Source organism: Ranitomeya imitator, chromosome 4 (assembly GCF_032444005.1).
Source record: "Ranitomeya imitator isolate aRanImi1 chromosome 4, aRanImi1.pri, whole genome shotgun sequence".
Lineage (NCBI taxonomy): Eukaryota > Metazoa > Chordata > Amphibia > Anura > Dendrobatidae > Ranitomeya > Ranitomeya imitator.
The window spans coordinates 12,908,364-12,932,813 of NC_091285.1; the positions used below are offsets into that span (position 1 = coordinate 12,908,364).

At 42.1% G+C, this 24,450-nt stretch overlaps 1 protein-coding gene, 1 long non-coding RNA gene and 1 pseudogene across 2 annotated transcripts; all 3 read left to right on the forward strand.

Annotated features, from left to right (window-relative positions):
* The first annotated feature begins 572 nt into the window (after nt 1-572).
* Nucleotides 573-11,295, forward strand: LOC138675105 (uncharacterized). The gene is made up of 3 exons (XR_011320641.1): nt 573-702; nt 1,271-1,508; nt 11,123-11,295. It is a non-coding gene; the product is annotated as an uncharacterized lncRNA (long non-coding RNA).
* On the forward strand, nt 4,938-11,101 carry LOC138675103 (E3 ubiquitin-protein ligase TRIM39-like; annotated as a pseudogene).
* Nucleotides 11,296-15,189: 3,894 nt separating the features above from the next.
* Nucleotides 15,190-17,341, forward strand: LOC138675098 (E3 ubiquitin/ISG15 ligase TRIM25-like). The gene has a single exon (XM_069763080.1). The coding sequence runs from the start codon at nt 15,275-15,277 to the stop codon at nt 17,009-17,011; it is 1,737 nt and encodes a 578-aa protein (XP_069619181.1). The 5' UTR covers nt 15,190-15,274; the 3' UTR covers nt 17,012-17,341.
* Nucleotides 17,342-24,450: the final 7,109 nt, after the last annotated feature.

Genomic DNA, 24,450 nt, shown 5'->3' on the forward strand with positions numbered 1-24,450 from the left:
TTAATTTTAGCATTTGGTTTATGGTCTGAATCAGTAGGTGTCTAAATGACTTTAGGGTTCTCCACTTGTGGTTTGATTAATTTTAGGAATCAAAATAAATTTTTTGAGTCTGGTTTGGAGCCCCCCATAATCTAAATAAGCTGCCAGGAAAGCCTTGATATGATCTCTTTCATTATAAGTTTGCCATAGGAGCTGTCTGAGTATCATCAGGAACTGCGATAGTCGTTTTTGTCCCTCCATAGAGAGAACTGTTGTGGTACAATCCATGTAGTCTCAATTACTGAAAAATTGTGCCTGTATGGGTGACACATAGATAGATACCTATAGACTATGGGCTGCGCCTCTTCTCATAGGCTGTTCAGTAGCGTGCTAAGGCAACGGGCACCTGAGCAACATTGATTGAGGGTTATTGCCTGTCCTGGTTTGACTATCTTTGCCTTATTAACCCTTGGATTGTGTGTGTCTGGCGCTTTTCGAACAACTCCTGATTCTGATCCTTCGTTTTGTTTTTTTACTAAGTCGCCGTCTCATCCTCTGGCCAGTCGTATCCTGCCAGATTTTCCGATGATGATCCTTGACTTTACTTTGTCTACATTTATAATACCAGAATCTACTACAACTCTGGGGAATGTGGATTAGTGGCTGTTAATACATTGGATCCATCAACAAGATGTGGTCAGGCCTCATAATCTTGTTCTGCAGGTTTGTTGTACAGTGTCGTACGGTGCCCTGTCGTAAATGTGTCTCATTGGCCTGTTATATGGGTTGTCTATGATCAATAGAAAAGTAAGGGCAGGAGTCTACAAGGAATTACACAAAAGTCTTCTAGTGGAAAAGTTTTCCCTGGAAAAATTGACCCAGTCATCCACAAATGGCTCTGGGAAAGAAAGAGGACATGACACTTGAGCAAATCTCCAACCATATGTTTGCTAATAATGCATGTTCTCAGTAAAGGGATGCCCCGGTGGCCACATCATCATTTTCTCCAACTTTTAAGCTCTGATATCGACACCTTATCGTTCTGGCACCTTCTTGGGATGGGTTATATTGAGAACTATTATAGATCAGATGTACCGAGCGCCAATGTTGTTTTTCCCCATGTAAATCCAGTTTTCTCCACACTCAATTTTTTTTATAAGGTTAATGTATTTTTTTGTTGTATTTTTTTTACACAATTTTTGAAGCCTTTGTTGACTCTATTGCCACGTTTATTGTATGTTCCACTATTCGTACCAATGAAAGAAGTGAAATATTTGTTATTTTTCCGCAGTACAAACCGCAATGTAAAATGGAGATTGTGAGCTCGGCCTCCCCCCAATATCAGTATCTGACCTTACAAATGCTCTTCTGGATAAAGGGGTAAACATTTCCACTAATGCCACTAAAATCTTGTAGAAGTCCTTCCCTGAAGAGTGGAAGTTGTTATATCCTAATAATGGATTTACAATGGGAGGTCAGAAAAGGACGGAAGGTGTAAGAAGTAGTCCCAGTACTTTTATCCGGATGCGGTAAGTTACTGGTGTTAATTTTTTTAGTCTTCTTAGTAATGAGCGTCCCCTAGTGAAAACACAGAACTAATATAGGTGCATTATAGCAACCATTGTTCAGTATATTTATTGCTTATTATAGTTTTTAATCCTCTTTTCTATCCTATATGCAAATTGGCTCTTCAGAGAAAAAGAGGACTTTAAGTCTATAGCGCCACCTATTGGAAGTAGCGATCCTACAAGTCACAATCGACCCTTTAACGAGTCGTGCAATATGACTTAGGATAAAAGCCAAATCAGTATCTCAATTCGCAGACACGGTGTTTCGGGCTGTTGGCCCTCGTCAGTGCGATGCATGAGAACTGATTAGGCTAGGTGAGAGGCTCTGGACTGGGGTCTAAGGGGCAACGTTTCTCCTTGTGGAGAGTGACTTACAGCTTTGACGTGTCAAGGAGGTTTATTCGCCGTGCAATGCTCCTCCGGGAAATGTAATATGCAAATTCATTAGTCTAGGCTAAATGCATAGCACCATCCACATCAATGTCTCACAAGACAGAGTTTAAAAATTCTGCCTTAGACTTGCAAACTGGCTATTTTTTCTGTTTTTCCTCCCACTATATTTTAAAAGAAAAATTTTGTTTTTGTTTCTTTTTGACACCTATTTTAATGATTATCGAGTGTGAGGTGGAGCCAGGGTATGGCATGGAGCTCTAAAAAGAGAAGAAATTGTATAACAAATCGAGGGGTTTAGTTTTGAAGTCAAAACTACATGAAAAAAGAAAAACTAATTTTTCATTTTTACGGACCAAAGCTAAAAGACATACATAGCACCAATCAATCAAAATCGGCTCCCCTTCCCCTCTGACATGAGTTGTGTACCTACACAACACTTCTATGAAGCCATGTTGTGTATTGAAATGGGAGAGAGTACTGGAACTTTCCTGCTATAATGTCCCCCATTCTGGGCCTCTCTCTTTAATGAGGTCCCCCATCCAGGACCTTTTCCTGTAATAATGTCCCCCATCCTAAGCATCTTCCTAGTATATTGTCTCCGATCCTGGACCCGTTCCTGTAATAATGTCTCCCATCCTGGGTCTCTTCCTGGTATAATGTTGGGCCCCTTGCTGTAATAATGTCCCCTGTCCTTGCCCCATTCTGCAATAATCTCCTCCATCCTTAGTCCCTTCCTGGAATAATGTCCTCCATCATTGGTTCCTTCTGTTTATAAAGTCCCCGATCCTAAGCCTTTTCCTGGTATAATCATCCCAATCCTGGGCCCCTTCCTGTAATAATATCCCCCACTTTAAGTCTTTTCCTGATATAATATCCCCCATCCTTGACCTATTACTGGTATATTGTCTTCCATCCTGGGTTTCTTCCTGTAATTATGTCCCTCGTTCTGACCCCTCCTAGTAATAATGTCCCCCAACCTGGGCACAATGCTCTGATAATCTCCCCCATCTTAGGTCGCTTCCTGGTTTAATATTCCCCATCATCTGGCCCTTCCTGTAATAATGTGCCCAATCCTAAGCCGTTTCCTGGTGTAAAGACCCCTATCCTTTGCTCCTTTGTAATAATGTCTCCCATACTAAGTATTTTCCTGGTATAATGACCCCCATCCAGGGCACCTTCCTATAATAATTGTCTTCCATCCTGGGCCTCATCCCTGTATAATGTCTGTTATCCTAGGCCCCTTGCTGTAATTATGTCCATCATTCTGGCCCATTCCAGTAATGATGTCCTTCATTCTGCCGCTCTTAGAATAAATGATGCTTCTCACTTTCCTCCACTTCCATGATGTGCAGCATCCTCTTATATAGCCAGCATAGTAGCCGGCATAGAGGCTGGCAGCTGACTTTGGCGTGTCCGTCATGGGTGGTGCATGTGACAGGCACGCCGATGTCCGCTGCCAGCAGTGTGTATTGCAGTGGAGGGAGACGGTAAGTCTCTTCGCCGCAATACATTTCAGCTGAATGTGCGTCCTTGGACACACATCCAGCTGAAATAGGCATTGGCGGACCTGAGCTTTGCATTCGTGCAGTTATGCATACCTTTTCTGCCCTGCTATGGGCATTGGCTTCATTGATCTTCCGCGCAGGCGCTGGTGAGTTACTGTTGAATGAAGTAGAAGTGACTCCCCGGCGCCTGCGCAGAAGAACAGTAAAGACATTGGCCATAACATGGCGGAAAAGGCACGCATAATCGCTCAAATGCAGAAAGCAGGCGCGGGATTCCAGCACCACAAATGCACATTATATGGCACTAACACACATGGGAGGAGGATGGTACGCAACAGATCACTGGAGGAAGAGTGTTCTTACAGGCACCGCACTCCCCGGATCCTGGATGAACTAATTAACATAAAATATTAATAATCTATTTGTCAGCAACAAGACAGCAGCTATGAACAATACAGGTAATTCCTAAACCAAGAATCTGCAAAACCCTAGTCCATGCCCTCATCATCTCTTGCCTTGACTACTGCAACCTCCTGCTCTGTGGCCTCCCCTCTAACACTCTCGCACCCCTCCAATCTATTCTAAACTCTGCTGCCCGACAAATCCACCTGTCCCCCCGCTATTCCCTGGCCTCTCCCCTCTGTCAATCCCTTCACTTGCTCCCCATTACCCAGAGACTCCAGTACAAAACCCTAACCATGACGTACAAAGCCTTCGACAACCTGTCTCCTCCATACATCTGTGACCTCGTCTCCCGGTACTTTCCTGCACGCACCCTCCGATCCTCACAAGATCTCCTTCTCTACTCCCCTCTTATCTCCTCTTCCCACAATCACATACAAGATTTCTCTCGTGTATCACCCCTACTCTGGAACCCTCTACCACAACACATCAGACTCTCGCCTACCATCGAAACCTTCAAAAAGAACCTGAAGACCCACCTCTTCCGACAAGCCTACAACCTGCAGTAATGACTGATCGACCAAACCGCTGCATGAGCAGCTCTATCCTCACCTACTGTATCCTCACCCATCCCTTGTAGATTGTGAGCCCTCGCGGGCAGGGTCCTCACTCCTCCTGTACCAGTTATGACTTGTATTGTTCAAGATTATTGTACTTGTTTTTATTATGTATACCCCTCCTCACATGTAAAGCGCCATGGAATAAATGGCGTTATAATAATATATAATAATAATACAGGTAGGACTATTTTAACAATTCTATCACCTGTATGCCCATAGTAATAGCTTAAAAGCGTTCTCAGGGGAGACAGATTCCCTTTACCTACAATACAAATGAGCAACAGAAGAGTGAGGACATGACGATCTGATGACAGGAGCTTACACTCTAATAAGACGGCAGAGTATAAACATGGAGAAATCAACTCCTTCCCTGTTATCTATTTTTCTATTCCCAGTTAGTACATTATATGGTTAATAGACTCTCAGACACAAGTTGCGCAATGTCATATTTCCAGAAACACGCCCTATAACATTCATGAAATGAAGCTATGGCGTCCGCTGATCTCAGAGAAGAGCTGGAATGTTCCATCTGTCTGACCCTGTATACAGATCCTATAACCCTGAGATGTGGACACAACTTCTGCTGGGTCTGTATTGATCGTGTGCTGACACGGGACGAGTCTGGAGATTATTCCTGTCCTGAATGTAGAGAAGAGTTTAACAAGCGGCCGACACTGAAGAGGAACATAACTCTGAGTAATGTAGCAGAACGTTTCAGGTCTACTCATCCACATCAGGAGGAGGCCACCAGGATCTACTGCACTTACTGTATTCACTCTCCGGTACCTGCTGTTAGATCCTGTCTACACTGTGAGGCTTCCCTGTGTGATAAACACCTGAGAGTTCACAGTAAAGGACCAGAACACGTCCTCACTGATCCCAGCACTTCTCTGGAGACCAGGAAATGTTCTGTCCATAAGAAGATCCTGGAATATTACTGCACTGAGGACGCTGCTTGTATCTGCGTGTCCTGCAGTTTGGCCGGAGAACATCGGGGACATCGGGTGGAGATGATGGAGGAGGCCTCTGAGAAGAAGAAGGAGAAACTGAGAAATGTTCTGCAGAAACTGATCACAAAGAGAAAGAAGACTGAGGAAAGAGTAAAGAGCCTGAAGGAGCAGGGGAGAAAAGTTAAAGGGAACCTGTCACCCCGAAAATCGGGGGTGAGGTAATCCCACCGGCATCAGGGGCTTATCTACAGCATTCTGTAATGCTGTAGATAAGCCCCCGATGTTACCTGAAAAAGACGTTAGATTATACTCACCCAGGGGCGGTCCCGCTGCTGGTCAGGTCAGCTGGGCGTCTCCGGTCCGCTGCGGCGCCTCCCATCTTCTTTCCAAGACGTCCTCTTCTGATCTTCAGCCACGGCTCCGGCGCAGGCGTACTTTGCTCTGCCCTGTTGAGGGCAGACAAAGTACTGCAGTGCGCAGGCGCCGGGCCTCTGACCTTTCCGGCGCCTGCGCACTGCTGTACTATCCTCTGCCCTCAACAGGGCAGAGCAAAGTACGCCTGCGCCGGAGCCGTGGCTGAAGATCAGAAGAGGACGTCATGGAAAGAAGATGGGAGGCGCCGCAGCGGACCGGAGACGCCCGTTCGACCTGACCAGCAGCGGGACCGCCCATGGGTGAGTATAATCTAACGTCTTTTTCTCCTTTTTCAGGTAACATCGGGGGCTTATCTACAGCATTATAGAATGCTGCAGATAAGCCCCTGATGCCGGTGGGATTACCTCACCCCCGATTTTCGGGGTGACAGGTTCCCTTTAAAAAAATATCATCTGGAGAAGACAAAAGAGTCACTGCCCTGTTTATAGACATCAGGAGACGGGTGGACGACCTGGAGAAGAAGGTCCTGGGTGAGATCTCCATGCGGGAAAAGCAGGTGTCACTGTCTGATGGGATCCAGAAGCTGGAAATAAAGAAGGACGAGCTGTCCAGGAAGATGAGGCACATTGAGGAGCTGTGTAACATGACGGATCCACTGACTGTCCTACAGGAACCAGACACCGGGGACTTGTGTGATCCTGAGGAGGATGGAGGTGATGAGGACACAGGAGGACATGATGGAGGTGATGAGGACACAGGAGGACATGATGGAGGTGATGAGGACACAGGAGGACAAGAAAAGATATATGATGTGGATGTGATTACAGGGATGTTAGATGCAGGTTTCTCTGATATAATAACATCTACAAACCATCTCAGCCCAAAAAACAAAAGAAATGAGGTCGCAATGTCTCAGTGCCCAAACTGTGACCACTCACATAAAAAATTTATCTTCTTCAGGTATAAAATATGGGGGTGATGATGTAATAGTCAGGACTTGGGGAGATGGTGAGAAGGTAATGGATTCAGGAAAGGGAGGGATCTATGGGGAGGGTCCTGCAGACATAATACTGGATGTAAACACGGCTGGTAATAGTCTCCTTATATCAGACGACCTGAAAACTGCGACCTGGACCGAAATATGGCAGAATCGTCCAGAAACTGCAGAGAGATTCCTGTATACCTGTAATCATGTGATGAGCAGAAGGGGATTTACCTCAGGACGACATTACTGGGATGTGGAGGGCAGTAGGCCAGGATGGTGGAGTGTGGGGATGTGTTACCCCAGTATAGACCGGAGGGGGCGTCAGTCACACATTGGAGATAACAACAAGTCCTGGGGTTTATATGGAGGAGTGTGGTATAATAATAATCAGTATTCAGTGAGACATGACAGTAAAGTGATCCCGTTACCTCACGAGATCTCCAGTGATCGGTTCAGGATATGTCTGGATTATGAGGCCGGGCAGTTGTCCTTTTATGAGCTGTGTGACCCCATCAGACACATCCACACCTTCACTGCCGCCTTCTCCGAGCCCCTACATGCTGTGTTATGTGTATTTGATGGTTGTATAAAAATATCTGGGAGGAGCAGCTGTGAGGAAACACCATTATTGAAGAAATCTGACCTGTGACTACTGACATCACACTGAGCCCAATATATGATTGGTGGAGCGTTCAGCCAGTGTGAGGAGCCTCATGAAGGATCTGATTCCTTGGGGGTGTATTTATGTGAGACTAGAAGTACCAGCAATTGTGGTAATATACAGCTGCTTGCAAAAGTATTCAGCCTCTTGGCATTTTTTGTGTTTTGCTCCCTCACAACCTGAAATGTAATTGTTTTTTTCTGAGGATTTCCATCAGTTCATGTAAAGAACATGGCGACAACTGTCAACATTTGACTTTCTTTTTATTGTGGAGCAAACAACAAATAGGACAAAAAAAATCTGAAAAGTTCAGCGTGCATAACTATTCACCCCCCTAAAGTCAGGTCTTTGTGGAGCCTTCTTTTGTGGCAATTACAGCTGCAAGCCGCTTTGGATAAGTCTCTATGAGCTTTCCACATCTTTCAACTGGGATTTTTGCCCATTACTCAGATGGCTTCCTCTGGTGAACAGCAATCTTCAAGTCTCACCACAGATTCTCAATTGGATTAAGGTCTGGGCTGTGACTCGGCCTCTCCAAAACATTCACACGTTCCCCCTTAAACGCCTCGAGTGTTGCTTTAGCAGTATGCTTTTGGTCATTGTCTTGTTGGAAGGTGAACCTCAAAACCAGTCTTGAATCACTGAGACTGAATCAGGTTTTGTTCAATAATATCCCTGTATTTTGCACCATCCATCTTCCCTTCGACTCGGACCATTGTCCCTATCCCTGCTGCTTAAAAACATCCCCACTGCATGATGGAGCCACCAGCATGTTTCACTGTGGGGGTGGTTTTCTTGGGGTGATGAGTTGGTTTGGCTCCAGACATAGTGTTTACCTTGTTGGCCAAAAACTTCAATTTTGGTCTCATCTGACCACAGCACCTTTCTCCAGACATATGGGGAGTCTCCCACATTTTTTGGGAAACTCCAAACAAGCCTTCCAATTTTTGTGGGTAAATAAAGTTTTTCTTTCTCCCACTCTTCCGTAAAGGCCACCTCTATGGAATGTACGTATTTTGTGGTCATGTGGAAAGATACTCCAGTTTCTGCTTGGGAATTCTGCAACTCTTTTAGGGTTACCTTTGGTCTCTGGCTGCCTCTCTGATTAATGCCCTCTGATTGTTTTGGTGGGAGATCCCATCTTGGCAGGTTTGTTGTGGTATCATGTTCTTTCCATTAGATTATAATGGATTTTATGGTGCTCAGGATAATCAGAGATTTGGAAATTTTTTATGTTACCCACCCTGACTTGTAATTCTAAAAAAGTTTGTCCCTGACTTGTATGTAGATCTCCTTGGTCTTCATTGTGCTGTTTGGAGATCTTCTTGGTCTTCATGATGGTATTTGCAGATCTTCTTGGTCTTCATGATGGTATTTGCAGATCTTCTTGGTCTTCATGATGGTATTTGCAGATCTCCTTGGTCTTCATGGTGGTGTTTGGAGATCTCCTTGGTCTTTATGGTGTTGTTTGATCTCCATGGTCTTTATGGTGTTTGGAGATTTCCTTGGTCTTCATGGTAGTGTTTGGAGATCTCCTTGGTCGTTATGGTGTTGTTTGAAGATCTCCTTGGTCTTCATTGTGTTATTTGGATATCTCATTGGTCTTCATGGTGTTGTTTGGAGTTCTCTTTGTGTTCATGGTGTTTGGAGATCTCCTTGGTCTTCATGGGGTGGTTTGGATATCTCCTTGGTCTTCATGGTGTTGTTTGGAGATCTGCTTGATCTTCATGGTGGTGTTTGGTTAGTGGTGCTTATTGTTAATGATGTTGCAGCCTCTGTGGCCTTTCAGAAAAGGTAAAGTGTATATACTGACAGACATGTGACCCTTAGATTGCACACAGAGGGACAGCCTGTCACTAAGCATGGGACTTATGAAGGAAATTGCTTGCACCAGAAATTTTTAAGGGTTTCATAGCAAAAAGGGTGAATACATATGCACATGCCAATTATTAGTTATTTCATCCCATAAATTTTATTTATGAATATATTTTTCTCACTTCACCAACTTAGGCTATTTAGCTCTGATGCATCACACACAAATCAGATTACAAAAATATTTATACACAGATTGTAATGTAATAAAATAGGTAAAAGCCAAGGGGGTGAATAACTTTACAAGACACTGTAGTTCCCTAGAGGGGAAAGAAGATTCAGAACCGCTGGTTGAGTAAAGGACTCTTGATAGTTGAACTGTAGTTGGGTTGTGGTAAAGTATTGAGGAGTAGTGAAGATAGAGGATAAGTAAAGAGAGAAGGGAAAAAGGGATTAAATTTGTATGGGGAAAATGTTACGCATTGTCAAGGAAATGTTTGGGAAGATATGTGCCCGCTGTCTATTGTATGTAACACTCCTCAAGTTAAGGTTCAGTAAAAAGTTTATTTTAAACTGGTGGTCTCCCTCCTTGAACTATCAAACATCTGGTCCTGGCCATCCAGCAACACCGGTTACATTTCGTCCATTGAGTTGTGTGAGAGATGATGATTTTATTAATGCAAATTTGGGTCATATACGCTTTTTTTTATCACTTTTTATAGCATTTTTGGGAAATGCGGGATTGAAAAACCTTACATTTAGTGTTTTTAAATGTATTGAATTTCATATTATAGTCGCTTTTCATGTATGCTTTAAATAATTTCATATTTTGATAAACCGGACATTTATGGACATGGTGATTACAATTATGTTTATCTTTATTACTTTATTACTTTTTATTTTTAAAACTGGAAATAGGGGGAGTGATTTTAATAGTTAACATTTTTTTTAAACATCTCGTTTTATGTATTTATTTTTTTACGCCCCTGTAAAGTGAAAAAATGCTATTAACCTGCAGATATTAGGTTAATATGGCGGTTAAAGGGAAGCTGTCAGCTAATACATTCTGCCCAAATCGTGGGGACGTAGAGTTACATCACTCTGCTCTTACTCTTACATTCAATTAAATAAAAAATGATTTTCCTTTCTTGAAATCTGGTCTCACTGGGATTCAAGCCCCCAATCTACGTTATATCATTAGAGTCAGTAATGAAAGTTATGTGCCACAGGCTACACTGAGAAGAATGAGAGCATTTTCTCTATTTGAATGTGCAGTGCATGCTCCGAAATTATAGAGTTTACTGGTACATAAAGATACATGTCTATATACCAATGCAATTCTATGTCCCTGTATTCTAGAGAGAAAATACAACTGAATTTTTTTTTACTATAAAATTACTAAAAAATAATGAAAAACACTTACAATAATGTCATTTTTGATGCACTTTAAAAAAAAAAAAAGAAAATAAACAACAAATCAGCAAATAACAGACATATTTGGTGTTCCTATATAGTCATACAAACCTGCACAACATAGTGAAAATATTTTTTGAGGTGATTGGTAAATGGTGTGATTGATTTTTTTCTCTCTATTAAACCCATAAAAAATTATTAAAAATGTAACACAGACTGTGTTCACATGTAGAGCAAACGCTGATTTTTCTCCGCTGCTTTTTATATGCACGTTTTCTGCATGACGCAATAACAATCTTCTCTGGTTATTGCATTTTTGATGCATTTTTTATATGTTTGTTATCTCCCTTATTTGTGTATTTTTGGTGCAGGTGTTAAGATTTTTTTTTAATGCATTTTTAATAGTACAGAAAAGCTTTGATTCTACACTCAAAGATGCAATTGCATTTTCTTTTACAGGTGTTTTCTCAAGCTAAACATAGAAGCCTATAGAGTAAAATGCACCATCTTTAGGGCTCATACCCATCAGCGTTAATAACATCGGTTCCATGTTGTTCCTGAAAAGTCGGTCGTTCGTCATACAAGTATCATGCAAGTATAATGAAATTTTAAAATTACAAAATTTTCCTGAATAAAACCGGACTTTTTCTGCAATAAATCCGCTTGCGTTTTTATTACTTTTTTTTGCGTTTTTTTCACGTTTTTTACGCGGATTTTTCTGGAGCGTTCCACTGCTATATTATATAGTGGCAAATCCAGAGATTTTCCGCAAAATTAATGAACATGCTGCGTTTTTTTTCCGCGATGGGTTTTTTTTGCGGAAAAAAAAGCAATATGTCCACAAAAATTGTGGAATGCATCTTAATATTAGGATGCTTAATGTAAGCTTTTTTTAGCATTTTTTTTAGCAAAAAAACACGAAAAAAATTCAAAAAATCCTGAACGTGTGCATATAACCTAGTAAGCTCTGATACTGACACTTTGTCGTTCTGGCATCTTCTTGGTATGGGTATTATAGATCAGATGTACCGAGCGCCAATGTTGTTTTCCCCATGTAAATCCAGTTTTCTCCACACTCAATTTTTTTATAAGGTTAATGTCTTTTTTTGTTGTTTTTTTTTACACAATTTTTGAAGCTTTTATGACTAATGCCAAGTTTATTGTATATTCCACTCTTCGTCCCAATGAAAGAAGTGAAATATTTGTTATTTTTCCGCAGTACAAACTGCAATGTAAAATGGAGATTGTGAGCTCGGCCTCCCCCCAATATCAGTATCTGACCCTACAAATGCTCTTCTGGATAAAGGGGTAAACATTTCCACTAATGCCACTAAAATGTTGTAGAAGTCCTTCCCTGAAGAGTGGAAGTTGTTATATCTTCACCGACTTCATAATAATGGATTTACAATGGGAGGTCAGAAAAGGATGGAAGGTGTAAGAAGGAGTCCCAGTACTTTGATCCCATGCAGTACGTTACTGGTGTTTTATTTTTTAGTCTTCTTAGTAATGAGCGCCCCCTAGTTGAAGCACACAGAACTCATTTAAAGCAACCATTCTTCAGTATATTTATTGCTTATCATAGTTTTTAATCCTCTTTTCCATCCTAGTAATTTTGATGATCCAATTAATATGAACTCATTACCCGCTCCAGCCAATTTTCGAGAGATTTGAAATACTTGACTGTGTAGATAAACCCTGCTTGCCAACTCCTGGAAAGTTTAGAAAGTTTTGTTTTTAATAAATGGGAGACTTTCTGGAAGAGTCTAGAGCCACATTGACACCGATCCCTTCTCTCACATTGTGGTACCTCATTGGGCAGCATCTTACTCCAGCCTGCCATCTCCAAGGGGCAAACTGACTACCACTTTCTTAAGTGAAGAAATAAGTGAAGTCAAGAAGTGTACAGAAGTTTTAGTTTCCTCTTAAGAACTGTGCTCTTTGGTGAAACAGCTCAATCTTTAAATGCGGTGAACAGCAGCGGGGGGAGGCTCCTGCTGCAGGTAGTTGTCTTGCAGCCACACACAGGACAGTTATGACGGGAACAGAAGAAAAGGCCGATCTCTTGAGACGCCCATTTCTCAGCTTCAGTTATAATATGTTCAAAATCAGATGAAGTAAAAGAAGATTAATGTATTAAGTGAAGCATAGAGTCTGGGTCACGTGAGATGATTATCACCCTCTACTCCTCCTTGGTCAGACTTCGTCGGGAATACTGTGTCCAGTTCTTGGCACCAGTTTTTACAAAAGACATCGAAAAACTGGAGCAAGTTCAGAGAAGAGCGACCAGAATGGTGAGCGGACTGAAAAGTATGTCCTACTAGAAATCATTAAAGGATCTGGGAATGTTCAGCTTGCAAAAAAGAAGGCTAAGAGGAGACTTAATAGCTGTCTACAAATATCTGAAGTGATGTCACAGTGTAGAGGGATCATCATTATTCTCACTTGCACAATGAAACACGAGAAGAAATCGAATGAAACCGAAAGGGAGAAGATACAGATCAGTTATTAGAAAAAGCTTTTTGATAGTGAGGGTAATCGAAAAGTTGAACAGGCGGCCACGAGAGGTGGTGAGTTCTCCTTCAATGGAAATCTTCAAACAGAGGCTGGACAGACATCTGTCTGAGATGGTTTAGCGAGTCCTGCACTGAGCAGGCGGTAGGACACGATGATCCTAGAAGTTCCATCCAACTCTAATCTATGATTTTAGGAAGTATTAGAATATTTTTTTGTGCATTTTCAGTGATTAGTGTTCCTTTATGATCTCGGCAGCTAAGATTTCACCACCGGCTCACCCAGGAATTTTTTATTTAATGAAAGATGACCTCTTCTCCAATCTGACAGACCTTATTCAGCAACTTTCAGGGAACTCCTCATGAAGGGTCATATGCAGCTACACAGACATATGGATGCTAAAAGTGAATGATAAAGAAACAACAAAGAATAATGTACGCCTTCGAAATGTGCTGGAGAAAGACATTATCAATTCCATGGGTGGCAAGAAGAACAAACAAATCAATTTTGGAACAAATCAAGCCAGACATGTCACTGGAAGCAAGGATCACCAAGCTACGACTTGCTTACTGAGGGCACTACATACGAAGAAAGCAGTCACCGGAGAAGAACATCATGGTCGGAAAAATAGAAGGAACAAGTCAAAGAGGAAGACCAGCAACCAGCTGGCTTGATACTATCAAGATAACAGAGGAGAAGACCCTGCTGGACCTATCCAGGCTTGCACCAGATTGATCTTACTATAGAGCATTCATCCATCAAGTCGCCATGGCTTGGTAACGCCGAGATTAAAAAAAATTCATAAAGTGACAGACCTGTTTAGCTATTTATATTTGCTGCAGTTTTATGTAAGCAGTGCTCTGTTACAGACATTACAGTCCTTAGTGGGCTACCAGGTGGCGCAGAGTCTTATACTTTCATGTAGTATGACTTCGGGGATCGGTCTCTCTCGGCTAGGCTGTCAGCCAGTTCTTCCTGTAGGCCAACGTTTCATCACCCCGAGAAAAAGAAACAGCTCACCCATTTCTCTGCTTACTCTCATCGACTTGATAGCCCTCTGCCTGCAATCTTTGACCGCCGCTCCCTGCCCGATGCTCGTCACAAGCACCTGGCCCATGGCAGCTCTTCTCTATCAGGAGAAGGGCACTATCCAAGTCCCCCTTGGCCTCTGCAGAAACCGAAGAACCCTTACCCCCATTCCAGTGCTTATATGGTCAGGGTATGTGGGCACTTCATTGGCATATGTTCAGACCACAACATGATGCTGAAAATGGTGCCTATATTCTGAATCCTTCCCCTTCAGAGAGTACCAATACACAGCAACACTGTGACTTTCTCCTCTTCCACAGGTTGGCACAGCACCTATCACAATAAATAGCCTGTGCCATGTGATGTGCAGTTGTGGAGCCGGAATCCCGCGCGAATATGTTTTCTGCCCGGCTATGGGCATTGGCGTCATTGTTCTGCACAGACGTTGGTGAGTTATTGTTAATGAAGTAGAAGTGACTCGCCGGCGCATGCGCAGAAGAACAGTAAAGACACTGCCCATAAAATGCCGGAAAAGGCACGCAAAATCGCTCAAATGCAGGAAGCAGGCGCGGGATTCCAGCACCACAAATGCACATTATATGGCACTGTGACGCACATGGGAGGAGGGTGATACGCAACAGATCACCGGAGGAAGAGTTTTCTTCCAGGCACCGCACGCCCTGGTTCCTGGATGAACTAATTAACATAAAATATTAAAAGTTTAGTTCTCAGCAACAGGACAGCAGCTGTGAACAATACAGGCAGGACTACTTTTACAATTCTATCACATTTATGCCCATAGTAATAGCTTAAAAGCGTCCCCAGGGGAGACAGATTCCCTTTACCTACAATACAAAAGAGCAACAGAAGAGTGAGGACATGATGATCTGATCACAGGAGCTTACACTCTAATAAGAGGGCAGAGTATAAACATGGAGAAATCAACTCCTTCCCTGTTATCTATTTTTCTGTTCCCAGTTAGCACATTATATGGTTAATAGACTCTCAGACACAAGTTGCGCAATGTCATATTTCCTGAAACACGCCCTATAACAGTCACGAAACGTAGCTATGGCGTCCGCTGATCTGAGAGAAGAGCTGGAATGTTCCATCTGTCTGACCCTGTATACAGATCCTGTAACCCTGAGATGTGGACACAACTTCTGCCGGGTCTGTATTGATCGGGTCCTGAATACACAGGACGAGTCTGGAGATTATTCCTGTCCTGAATGTAGAGAAGAGTTTAACAAGCGGCCGGCCCTGAAGAGGAACATAACTCTGTGTAATGTAGCAGAACGTTTCCGGTCTACTCATCCACATCAGGAGGAGATCACCGGGATCTGCTGCACTTACTGTGTGGACTTTCCTGCACCTGCTGTCAGATCCTGTCTACACTGTGAGGCTTCTCTGTGTGATAAACACCTGAGAGTTCACAGTAAAGGACCAGAACACGTCCTCACTGATCCCAGCACTTCTCTGGAGACCAGGAAATGTTCTGTCCATAAGAAGATCCTGGAATATTACTGCACTAAGGACAATACTTGTATCTGTGTGTCCTGCAGTTTGGTGGGAGAACATCGGGGACACCGGGTGGAGATGCTGGATGAGGCCTCTGAGAAGAAGAAAGCTAGACTGAGAAATGTTCTCCAGAAACTGATTAAAAAGAGAGAGAAGACTGAGGAAAGAGTCCGGAGTCTGGAGGAACGCAGGAGAAAAGCTCAAGAAAAAGCAGCTGGAGAAGCCGAGAGAGTCACTGCCCTGTGTACAGACATCAGAAAACGGGTGGACGACCTGGAGAAGAAGGTCCTGAGTGAGATCTCCATGCGGGAAAAGCAAGTGTCACTGTCACTGTCTGATGGGATCCAGAAGCTGGAAATAAAGATGGACGAGCTGTCCAGGAAGATGAGGCACATTGAGGAGCTGTGTAACATGACTGATCCACTGACTGTCTTACAGGAACCAGACACCGGGGACTTGTGTGATCCTGAGGAGGAGGGAGATGATAAGACATATGATGTGGATGTGATTACAGGGATGTTAGATGCAGGTTTCTCTGATATAATAACATATCTACAAACCATCTCACCCCAAAAAACAAAAGAAATGAGGCAACAACCTCTCAGTGCCCAATCTGTGACCAGTCATATAAAAAATGTATCTTTTTCAGGTATAAAATATGGGGGTGATGATGTAATAGTCAGGACTTGGGGTGATTGTGAGAAGGTAAAGGGAGGGATCTATGGGGAGGGTCCTGCAGACATATTACTGGATGTAAACACGGCTGCTCATAATCTCCTTATATCAGACGACCTGAAAACTGCGACCTGGACAGAAAAAAGACTGAAACGTCGAGAAACAGCAGAGAGATTCCAGGAATATCCTCAGGTGATGAGCAGGAGGAGATTTACCTCAGGACGACATTACTGGGATGTGGAGATCAGTAGATCAGAGTTGTGGAGGGTGGGGATGTGTTACCCCAGTATAGACAAGAGTGGGCGTCAATCATTCATTGGATATAATAACAAGTCCTGGAGTTTATGTAAAGGGGAGATGAATTATAGTAATCAGTATTCAGTGAGACATGACAGTAAAGTGATCCAGTTACCTCACCAGATCTCCAGTGATCGGTTCAGGATATGTCTGGATTATGAGGCCGGGCAGTTGTCCTTTTATGAGCTGTGTGACCCCATCAGACACTTACACACCTTCACTGCCGCCTTCACCGAGCCTCTACATGCTCTGTTATGGGTATGTGATGGTTCTATAAAGATATCAGGAGGAGCAGCTGTGAGTAAACATCATTATTGAAGAAATCTACCCAGCAACTAGTGACATCACATTGAGCACAATATATGATTGGTGGAGCGTTCAGCCAGTGTGAGGAGCCTCATGAAGGATCTGATTCCTTGGGGGTGTATATATGTGAATTGTTTTTGCTGCATGCTCCATGCGGGAGTTCCAGTGCGTCAGGGCCAGAGAAGATAAGTACCAGCCTTACTGGCAATATACAGCGGCTTGCAAAAGTATTCACCCTCTTGCCATTTTTTGTGTTTTGCGACCTCACAACCTGAAATGTAATTGTTTTTTTCTGAGCACTTGCATTAGTTAATGTAAAGAACATGCCGACAACTGTCAACATTTGGTTTTCTTTTTATTGTGTAGCAAGCAACAAGTGGGACAAAATATCTGAAATCTTCAGCGTACATAACTATTCACCCCCCTAAAGTTAGTACTTTGTGGAGCCTTCTTTTGTGGCAATTACAGCTGCAAGCCGCTTTGGATAAGTCTCTCTGAGCTTTCCATATCTGGCCAGTGGGATGTTTGCCCATAACTCAAGGCAAAACTGTTCCAGCTCTTTAAAGGGAACCTGTCACCTGAATTTGGCGGGACCAGTTTTGGGTCATATGGGCGGAGTTTTCAGGTGTTTGATTCACTCTTTCCTTACCCGCTGGCTGCATGCTGGCCGAAATATTGGATTGAAGTTCATTCTCTGTCCTCCGTAGTACACGCCTGCACAAGGCAAGATTACCTTGCACAGGCGTGTAGTACGGAGGACCCAAAACTGGTCCCGCCAAATTCAGGTGACAGTTTCCCTTTAAAGTTAGATGGATTTTTCCAGTGTACAGCAATCTTCAAGTCTGACCACAGAGTCTCAACTGGATTAAGGTCTGGACTTTAACTCGGCCACTCCAAAACATTCACACGTTTCCCCTTACACCCCTCGAGTGTTGCTTTAGCAGTATGCTTTGGGTCATTGTCTTGTTGGAAGGTGAACCTCAAAACCAGTCTTGAATCACTGAGACTGAAACTAGTTTTGTTCAATAATATCCCTGTGTTTTGCACCATCCATCTTCCCTTCGACTCGGACCATTGTCCCTATCCCTGCTACTTAAAAACATCCCCACTCCATGATGGAGCCACCAGAATGTTTCACTGTGGGGATGGTTTTCTATAAGTGACGAGCTGTATTGGTTTGGCTCCAGACATAGCGTTTATCTTGATGGCCAAAAACTTTAATTTTGGTCTCATTTGACCACAGCACCTTCCTCCAGACATATGGGGGGGTCTCCCACATTTTTTGGCAAACTCCAGACAATCCTTCCAATTTTTGTGTGTAAAGAAAGTTTTTTTTTCTGCCCACTCTTCCATAAAGGTCACCTCTATGGAATGTACTTATTTTGTGGTCTTGTGGAAAGATACTCCAGTTTCTGCTTGGGATCTCTGCAATTCTTTTAGGGTTACCTTTGGTCTCTGGCTGCCTCTCTGATTAATGCCCTCTGATTGTTTTGGTGGACGATCCCTTCTTGGCAGGTTTGTTGTGGTACCATGTTCTTTCTATTTGATGATAATGGATTTGATGGTGCTCAGGGGATCATCAGAGATTGGGAACTATTTTATGCTACCCACCCTGACTTGTACTTCTAAAAAACTTTGTCCCTGACTTGTTTGCAGATCTCTTTGGTCTTTGTGTTGTTTGAAGATCTCCTTGGTCTTCATGGTGGTGTTTGGAGATCTCCTTGGTCTTTATGGTGGTGTTTGGAGATCTCCTTGAGCTTCATGGTGTTTGGAGATCTCCTTGGTCTTCATTGTGTTGTTTGGAGATCTCCTTGGTCTTCATGGTGTTGTCTGGAGATCTCCTTGGTCTTCATGGGGTTGTTTGGAGATCTCCTAGGTCTTCATGGTGTTGTTTGGAGATCTGCTTGATCATCATGGTGGTGTTTGGTTAGTGGCGCCTCTTGTTAATGATGTTGCAGCCTCTATGGCCCTTCAGAAAAGGTAAAGTGTATATAATGACAGACATGTGACACTTAGATTGCACACAGAGGGACGTCCTGTCACTAAGCATGGGACTTATGAAGGGAATTGCTTGCATCAGAAATTTTTGGGGGTTTCATAGCAAAAAGGGCGAATACATATGCACATTCCAATTATTAGTTATTTGATCCTATAAATTTAATTTATGAATATATTTTTCTCACTTCACCAACTTAGGCTATTTAACTCTGATGCATCACTCACAAATCAGATTACAAAAATGTTTATACACAGATTGTAATGTAATAAAGTAGGTAAAAGCCAAGGGGGGTGAATACCTTTACAAGCCACTGTAGTTCCCTAGCGGGACAAGAAGATGCTGAACCCCGGGTTGAGTAAAGGACTCTTGATAGTTGAACTGTAGTTGGGTTGTGGTGAAGTATTGAGGAGTAGTGAAGATAGAGGATAAGTAAAGAGAGAAGGGAAAAAGGGATTCAATTTATATGGGGAAAATGTTACGCATTGTTAAGGAAATGTTTGAGAAGATATATGCCCCTACCTATTGTATATAACACTCCTCAAGTTAATGTTCAGTAAAAAGTTTATTTTAAACTGGTGGTCTCCCTCCTTGAACTATCAAACATCTGGTCCTGGCCATCCAGCAACACCGGTTACATTTCATCCATTGAGTTGTGTGAGAGATGATTATTTAATTAATGCAAATTTGGGTCATATACGCTTTTTTTATCACTTTTTATAGCATTTTTGGGAAATGCGGGATTGAAAAACCTTACATTTAGTGTTTTTAAATGTATTGAATTCTATATTATAGTCGCTTTTCATGTATGCTTTAAATAATTTCATATTTTGATAAACCAGACATATATGGACATGGTGATTCCAATTATGTTTATCTTTATTACGTTATTACTTTTTATTTTTAAAACTGGAAATAGGGGGACTGATTTTAATAGTTAACATTTTTTTTTAAACATCTTGTTTTATTTATTTATTTTTTTACGCCCCCCCTAGGGGACTTTAAAGAAAACCTGTAATGTGAAAAAATGCTATTAACCTGCAGACATTAGGTTAATATGGCGGTTAAAGGGAAGCTGTCAGCTAATACATTCTGCCCAAATCGTGAGGAGGTAGAGTTACATCGCTCTGCTCTGACACTTACATTCAATTAAATAAAAAATGATTTCCTTTTCTTGAAATCTGGTCTCACTGGGATTCAAGCCCCCAATCTACGTTATATCATTAGAGTCAGTAATGAAAGTTATGTGCCACAGGCTACACTGAGAAGAATGAGACAATTTTCTCTATTTGAATGTGCAGTGCATGCTCCGAAATTATAGATAGAGTTTACTGGTACATAGAGATACATGTCTATATACCAATGCAATTCTATGTCCCTGTATTCTAGAGAGAAAATACAACTGAATTTTTTTGTACTATAAAATTACTAAAAAATAATGAAAAACACTTACAATAATGTCATTTTTGATGCACTTAAAAAAGAAAAGAAAATAAACATAACAAATCAGCAAATAACAGACATATTTGGTGCCCCTATATAGTCGTACAAACCTGCACAACATAGTGAAAGTATTTTTTGGGGTGATTGGTAAATGGTGTGATTGATTTTTTTTCTCTATTAAGCCCATAAAAAGTTTATTAAAAATGTAACACAGACTGTGTTCACATGTAGAGCAAACGCTGATTTTTCTCCGCTGATTTTTATATGCACGTTTTCTGCATGACGCAATAACAATCTTCTCTGGTTATTGCATTTTTATGCATTTTTTTATATGTTTGTATTCCCCCTTATCGATGCATTTTTGGTGCCGGTTTGAAGACTTTTTTAATGCATTTTTAATAGTACAGAAAAGCTTTGATTCTACACTCAAAGATGCAATTTCATTTACTTCTACAGGAGTTTTTTTTCAAGCTAAACATAGAAGCCTATAGAGAAAAATGCCCCAAAACGCACAGTTTCAGCACCATCTTTAGGGCTCATACCCATCCGTGTTAATAACATCGGTTCCATGTTGTTCCTGAAAAATCGTTCGTTCGTCATACAAGTATCATGCAAGTATTATGCAATTTTTCTCCCCTAGCATGCCTATAACATGCGTATGCCATCTGTGTGCAATGCGATTTTAACATTAGCTTTTACATAGAGTAATTTTCTTTCTAATTCTATTTTTTTAAGTGGCTTAGAAAATTCTTAATTTTTCAAACTAAAAAAAAAAAATAGTATCACCATATCCTAAATCTCTTTTAGTTTTCCATGATTGGAGATGTATGAGGGCTTGTGTGTGCGGTAGGATGATGCTTTAATTGATAACATTTTGCCTTTTATAACCAGCTGTGATAGCATTTTATTGAATTTGTAAGCAGTGACTGAAAAATTGCCATTATGCCTTTTTTTCCCTCTTTCCTTCGTTTGCCATATGGGTAATTACATTTATATTTTGATAGATTGGACTTTTACGGATGCGACAATACCTGAGAGGTTTCCATTTTTTTATTTTTGCCAGGCACACATGAGGGGCCTTTAGCAGACCCCCAGCTGTCTTGGTAGCCCAGCAGCAGGAATCGGAGTCAGCTCTGGTCAATGCTGTTACAGATGTCGGCTGTGTTACACCGACGACATTTCCTGCTTTCGTGCGGGCTCGGCTCCTGACATAGAGGTGCGTCTATTTGTGCTGTGGGGTTAAAATAAACAGTCGGGACAGCCATCAGAAAGGAGGATAGCTAGCTGGATGGCTTCATAGTGGATCACCGGGGATCTCACCATTGGTCCTGCTTCTTTGCCTCTCTTCTATCATGGAGGACGGTGATTGATGAATTGGTTGTGACTGACACGTTAACACCTTAATGTCCCATATCTGCTAGGGAATAACAAAACAAAACAATATTATTGGAGGACAATAATTAGAAAATTATTACTGGCACCGGTCTTCTGCCGTGAATATTGGCCGGTATGGTGAGAGAGAACCCTGACTGGAAGGAAGGAAGGAACAGGCCTCACACTTCTCTTACACGGCTGAGGTAAAGTGAAAGTTGAGCACTGATTGGTTGCTGACTGTGGTAAAATGAAAACTGAGTGCTGATTGGTTGCTGTGGTGAACTATAAGCCGAGTCTGATGATTGCTGAGGTAACATAAAAGCTGAACTCTGATTGGTTGCTGTGGGTATAAAAGCAGTTTTGCCGTGAGGTATTTCTTCTGACTGAGACCTAATAAGCGTCATCCTGTATAGACCACAAAGGGGAACAGCGAGACGAAACTGTGGCCCCACAATATGGGATGAAAGGGTAAGATACAACCAATCTGTCGCTTGTTTTGAAAGTACACAGGTGCAAGTGTATTGAGATGGAGCTACGACTGCTACTGTTTAACCTGTTAATGACCTCAGACGTATCCATACGTCCAAGTCGTTAGGCACTTACCGACCTTGGATGTATGGATACGTCCAGGAGATTTTGTGTGCACAGGAGTTGTACTCGTGATCGCTGCCGGGTGGACGACCTGGAGAAGAGGGTCCTGAGTGAGATTTCCAGGCGGGAAGAGAAGGTGTCACTGTCTGATGTGATCCAGAAGCTAAAAATAAAATAAAAATAAAGTGGACGTGACAAAAAAAAGAAACAGTGCCACACCTCTCTACAGGTTGTATCTGGAATTGCATCTCAGCTCCATTACAATAAATGGTTTTCTAATTTCTGCACATTCTCATTCCTATTTCAAAATCAAAATACTATTTCTGCACCAAACGGGGCATTATTTTCATATTTTTATATAAACTTCCTTTTACCTTTCACAAGTTACACAAAAACAAGCACAATTACCTTTGCAGATCCTCGCTGGAAAGAACACAATTCATTCAGAGAATATTCCAAACACATTCCATCACTTACATACAATCTACTTCTTTATTTTGCCATAATTGTAATACATGATAGAGTATGGTGCCATCCTGCAATGCATTTAGAACTTAGTAGTTCTTACTTATAGAAGAGAATAGTGGCTTAAGGGTGTTGTCCACTACAGTGACAATCCTTTCTTGATCTAAATATTTGGCCCCGAAAAAATAAAAAAAAACTTATACTCACCTGCCGTGCTGGCGCCGTTCCAGCCGTGTCGACACTTGCGGTCCTGGGGTTCTCGTGTGGTTGCATGACACATGGTGCTCGGCGCCCAATCAGCGTTTGCGTCACTGTCCCCGCCTTTGGACGAATCGAAGAGGAAGTCAGAGATTAGCTGCAGCCTGGTCTTCCTCTTTATGTTCAATTTGTCTGAAGGCAGGGACAGTGACACCAGCACTGATTGGGCGCCGGTCATGCAACCGCACAAGAGCCCTGGGACCGCAAGTGCCACCACCACTGGAATGGCGCCAGTGGAGGTGAGAATAAGCTTTTCTATTTTATGAGGGGCAAACATTTAGATCAAGAAGGAGTTGTCCTAGTAGTGGACAAGTCACTAGTCCCATTGTGTGGATTGGGATAGTAGACCCAGTGGAGCCATCACCACAGAGGGTTGCACATGAAATCCCAAGTGATGGACTCGGCCTCAGGAAAATACATCCACTAAGGCAGTTAACTTTGGGGTGGTGTTTCTTGAAGGCCATCTCAATCCCTGGGGGAGGCAGATTGGGGTTTTTAGGAAACTGACAAGGAAATAGAGGAAATGTTGCTGGCTGGAGCTGGATACATGTGCTACAGTCGTAGTATCCATGTTGCAGACTATACCAGAGGGAGATGCAAAAACTGGGACAACTAAAAGTTGGGAGACAGTGGTTCTCATCTGGTATGGGGGCAGTGAAACTACTGGCCCCGGGTTGGGATCTTGTGGACTGAGGGTATTGCATTGTGGCCATCTACCCGGAGTTGCTATAAGACCATGGACATAAAAAATAAAAAATAGTTGCATTGCGTATGTGATTATTACAACCCACAACCTCTGATCTTCACATTATTGTTTATGCTGGACCCTGGAAGTTGGAGATGCATCACTGTGAACTGAGTGCTGCATCGGCTGCTGCGAGATTGCATAAAAAGAAGTGAAGAAAATGACTATTTATTTAGAAGTCTGGAGCCAAAAAAAAAAAACTTAAACATGATTTGTCACATCTACAGGGGTTTTAGTATGGCTATGTACTAGGGGTATGTACTAGCCAGAAATGAGAGCTGCAGAAGGCTACCTTAGAAGACCACCCACCCCACACATCAGTCAGTTACCCGCTACTGAACAATCTATTTATTAAACCTACAGGACGTCTTACTGCATGTTAAAGATACAGTTTTTTAATAATCATTTTTCATTTTGTGTTTGAATATTTTACTTGATTTGTAATTTAGAACTAACATCATTTTTTTGTGTCTTACAGTAAGAATGTGTTCACATGTGAAATTTTTGTTGTCTTAAAAATAGGAAAATATTTCACCTTCACAAAAGAAAACACAGTATAAACCTCACATGTGAACACAG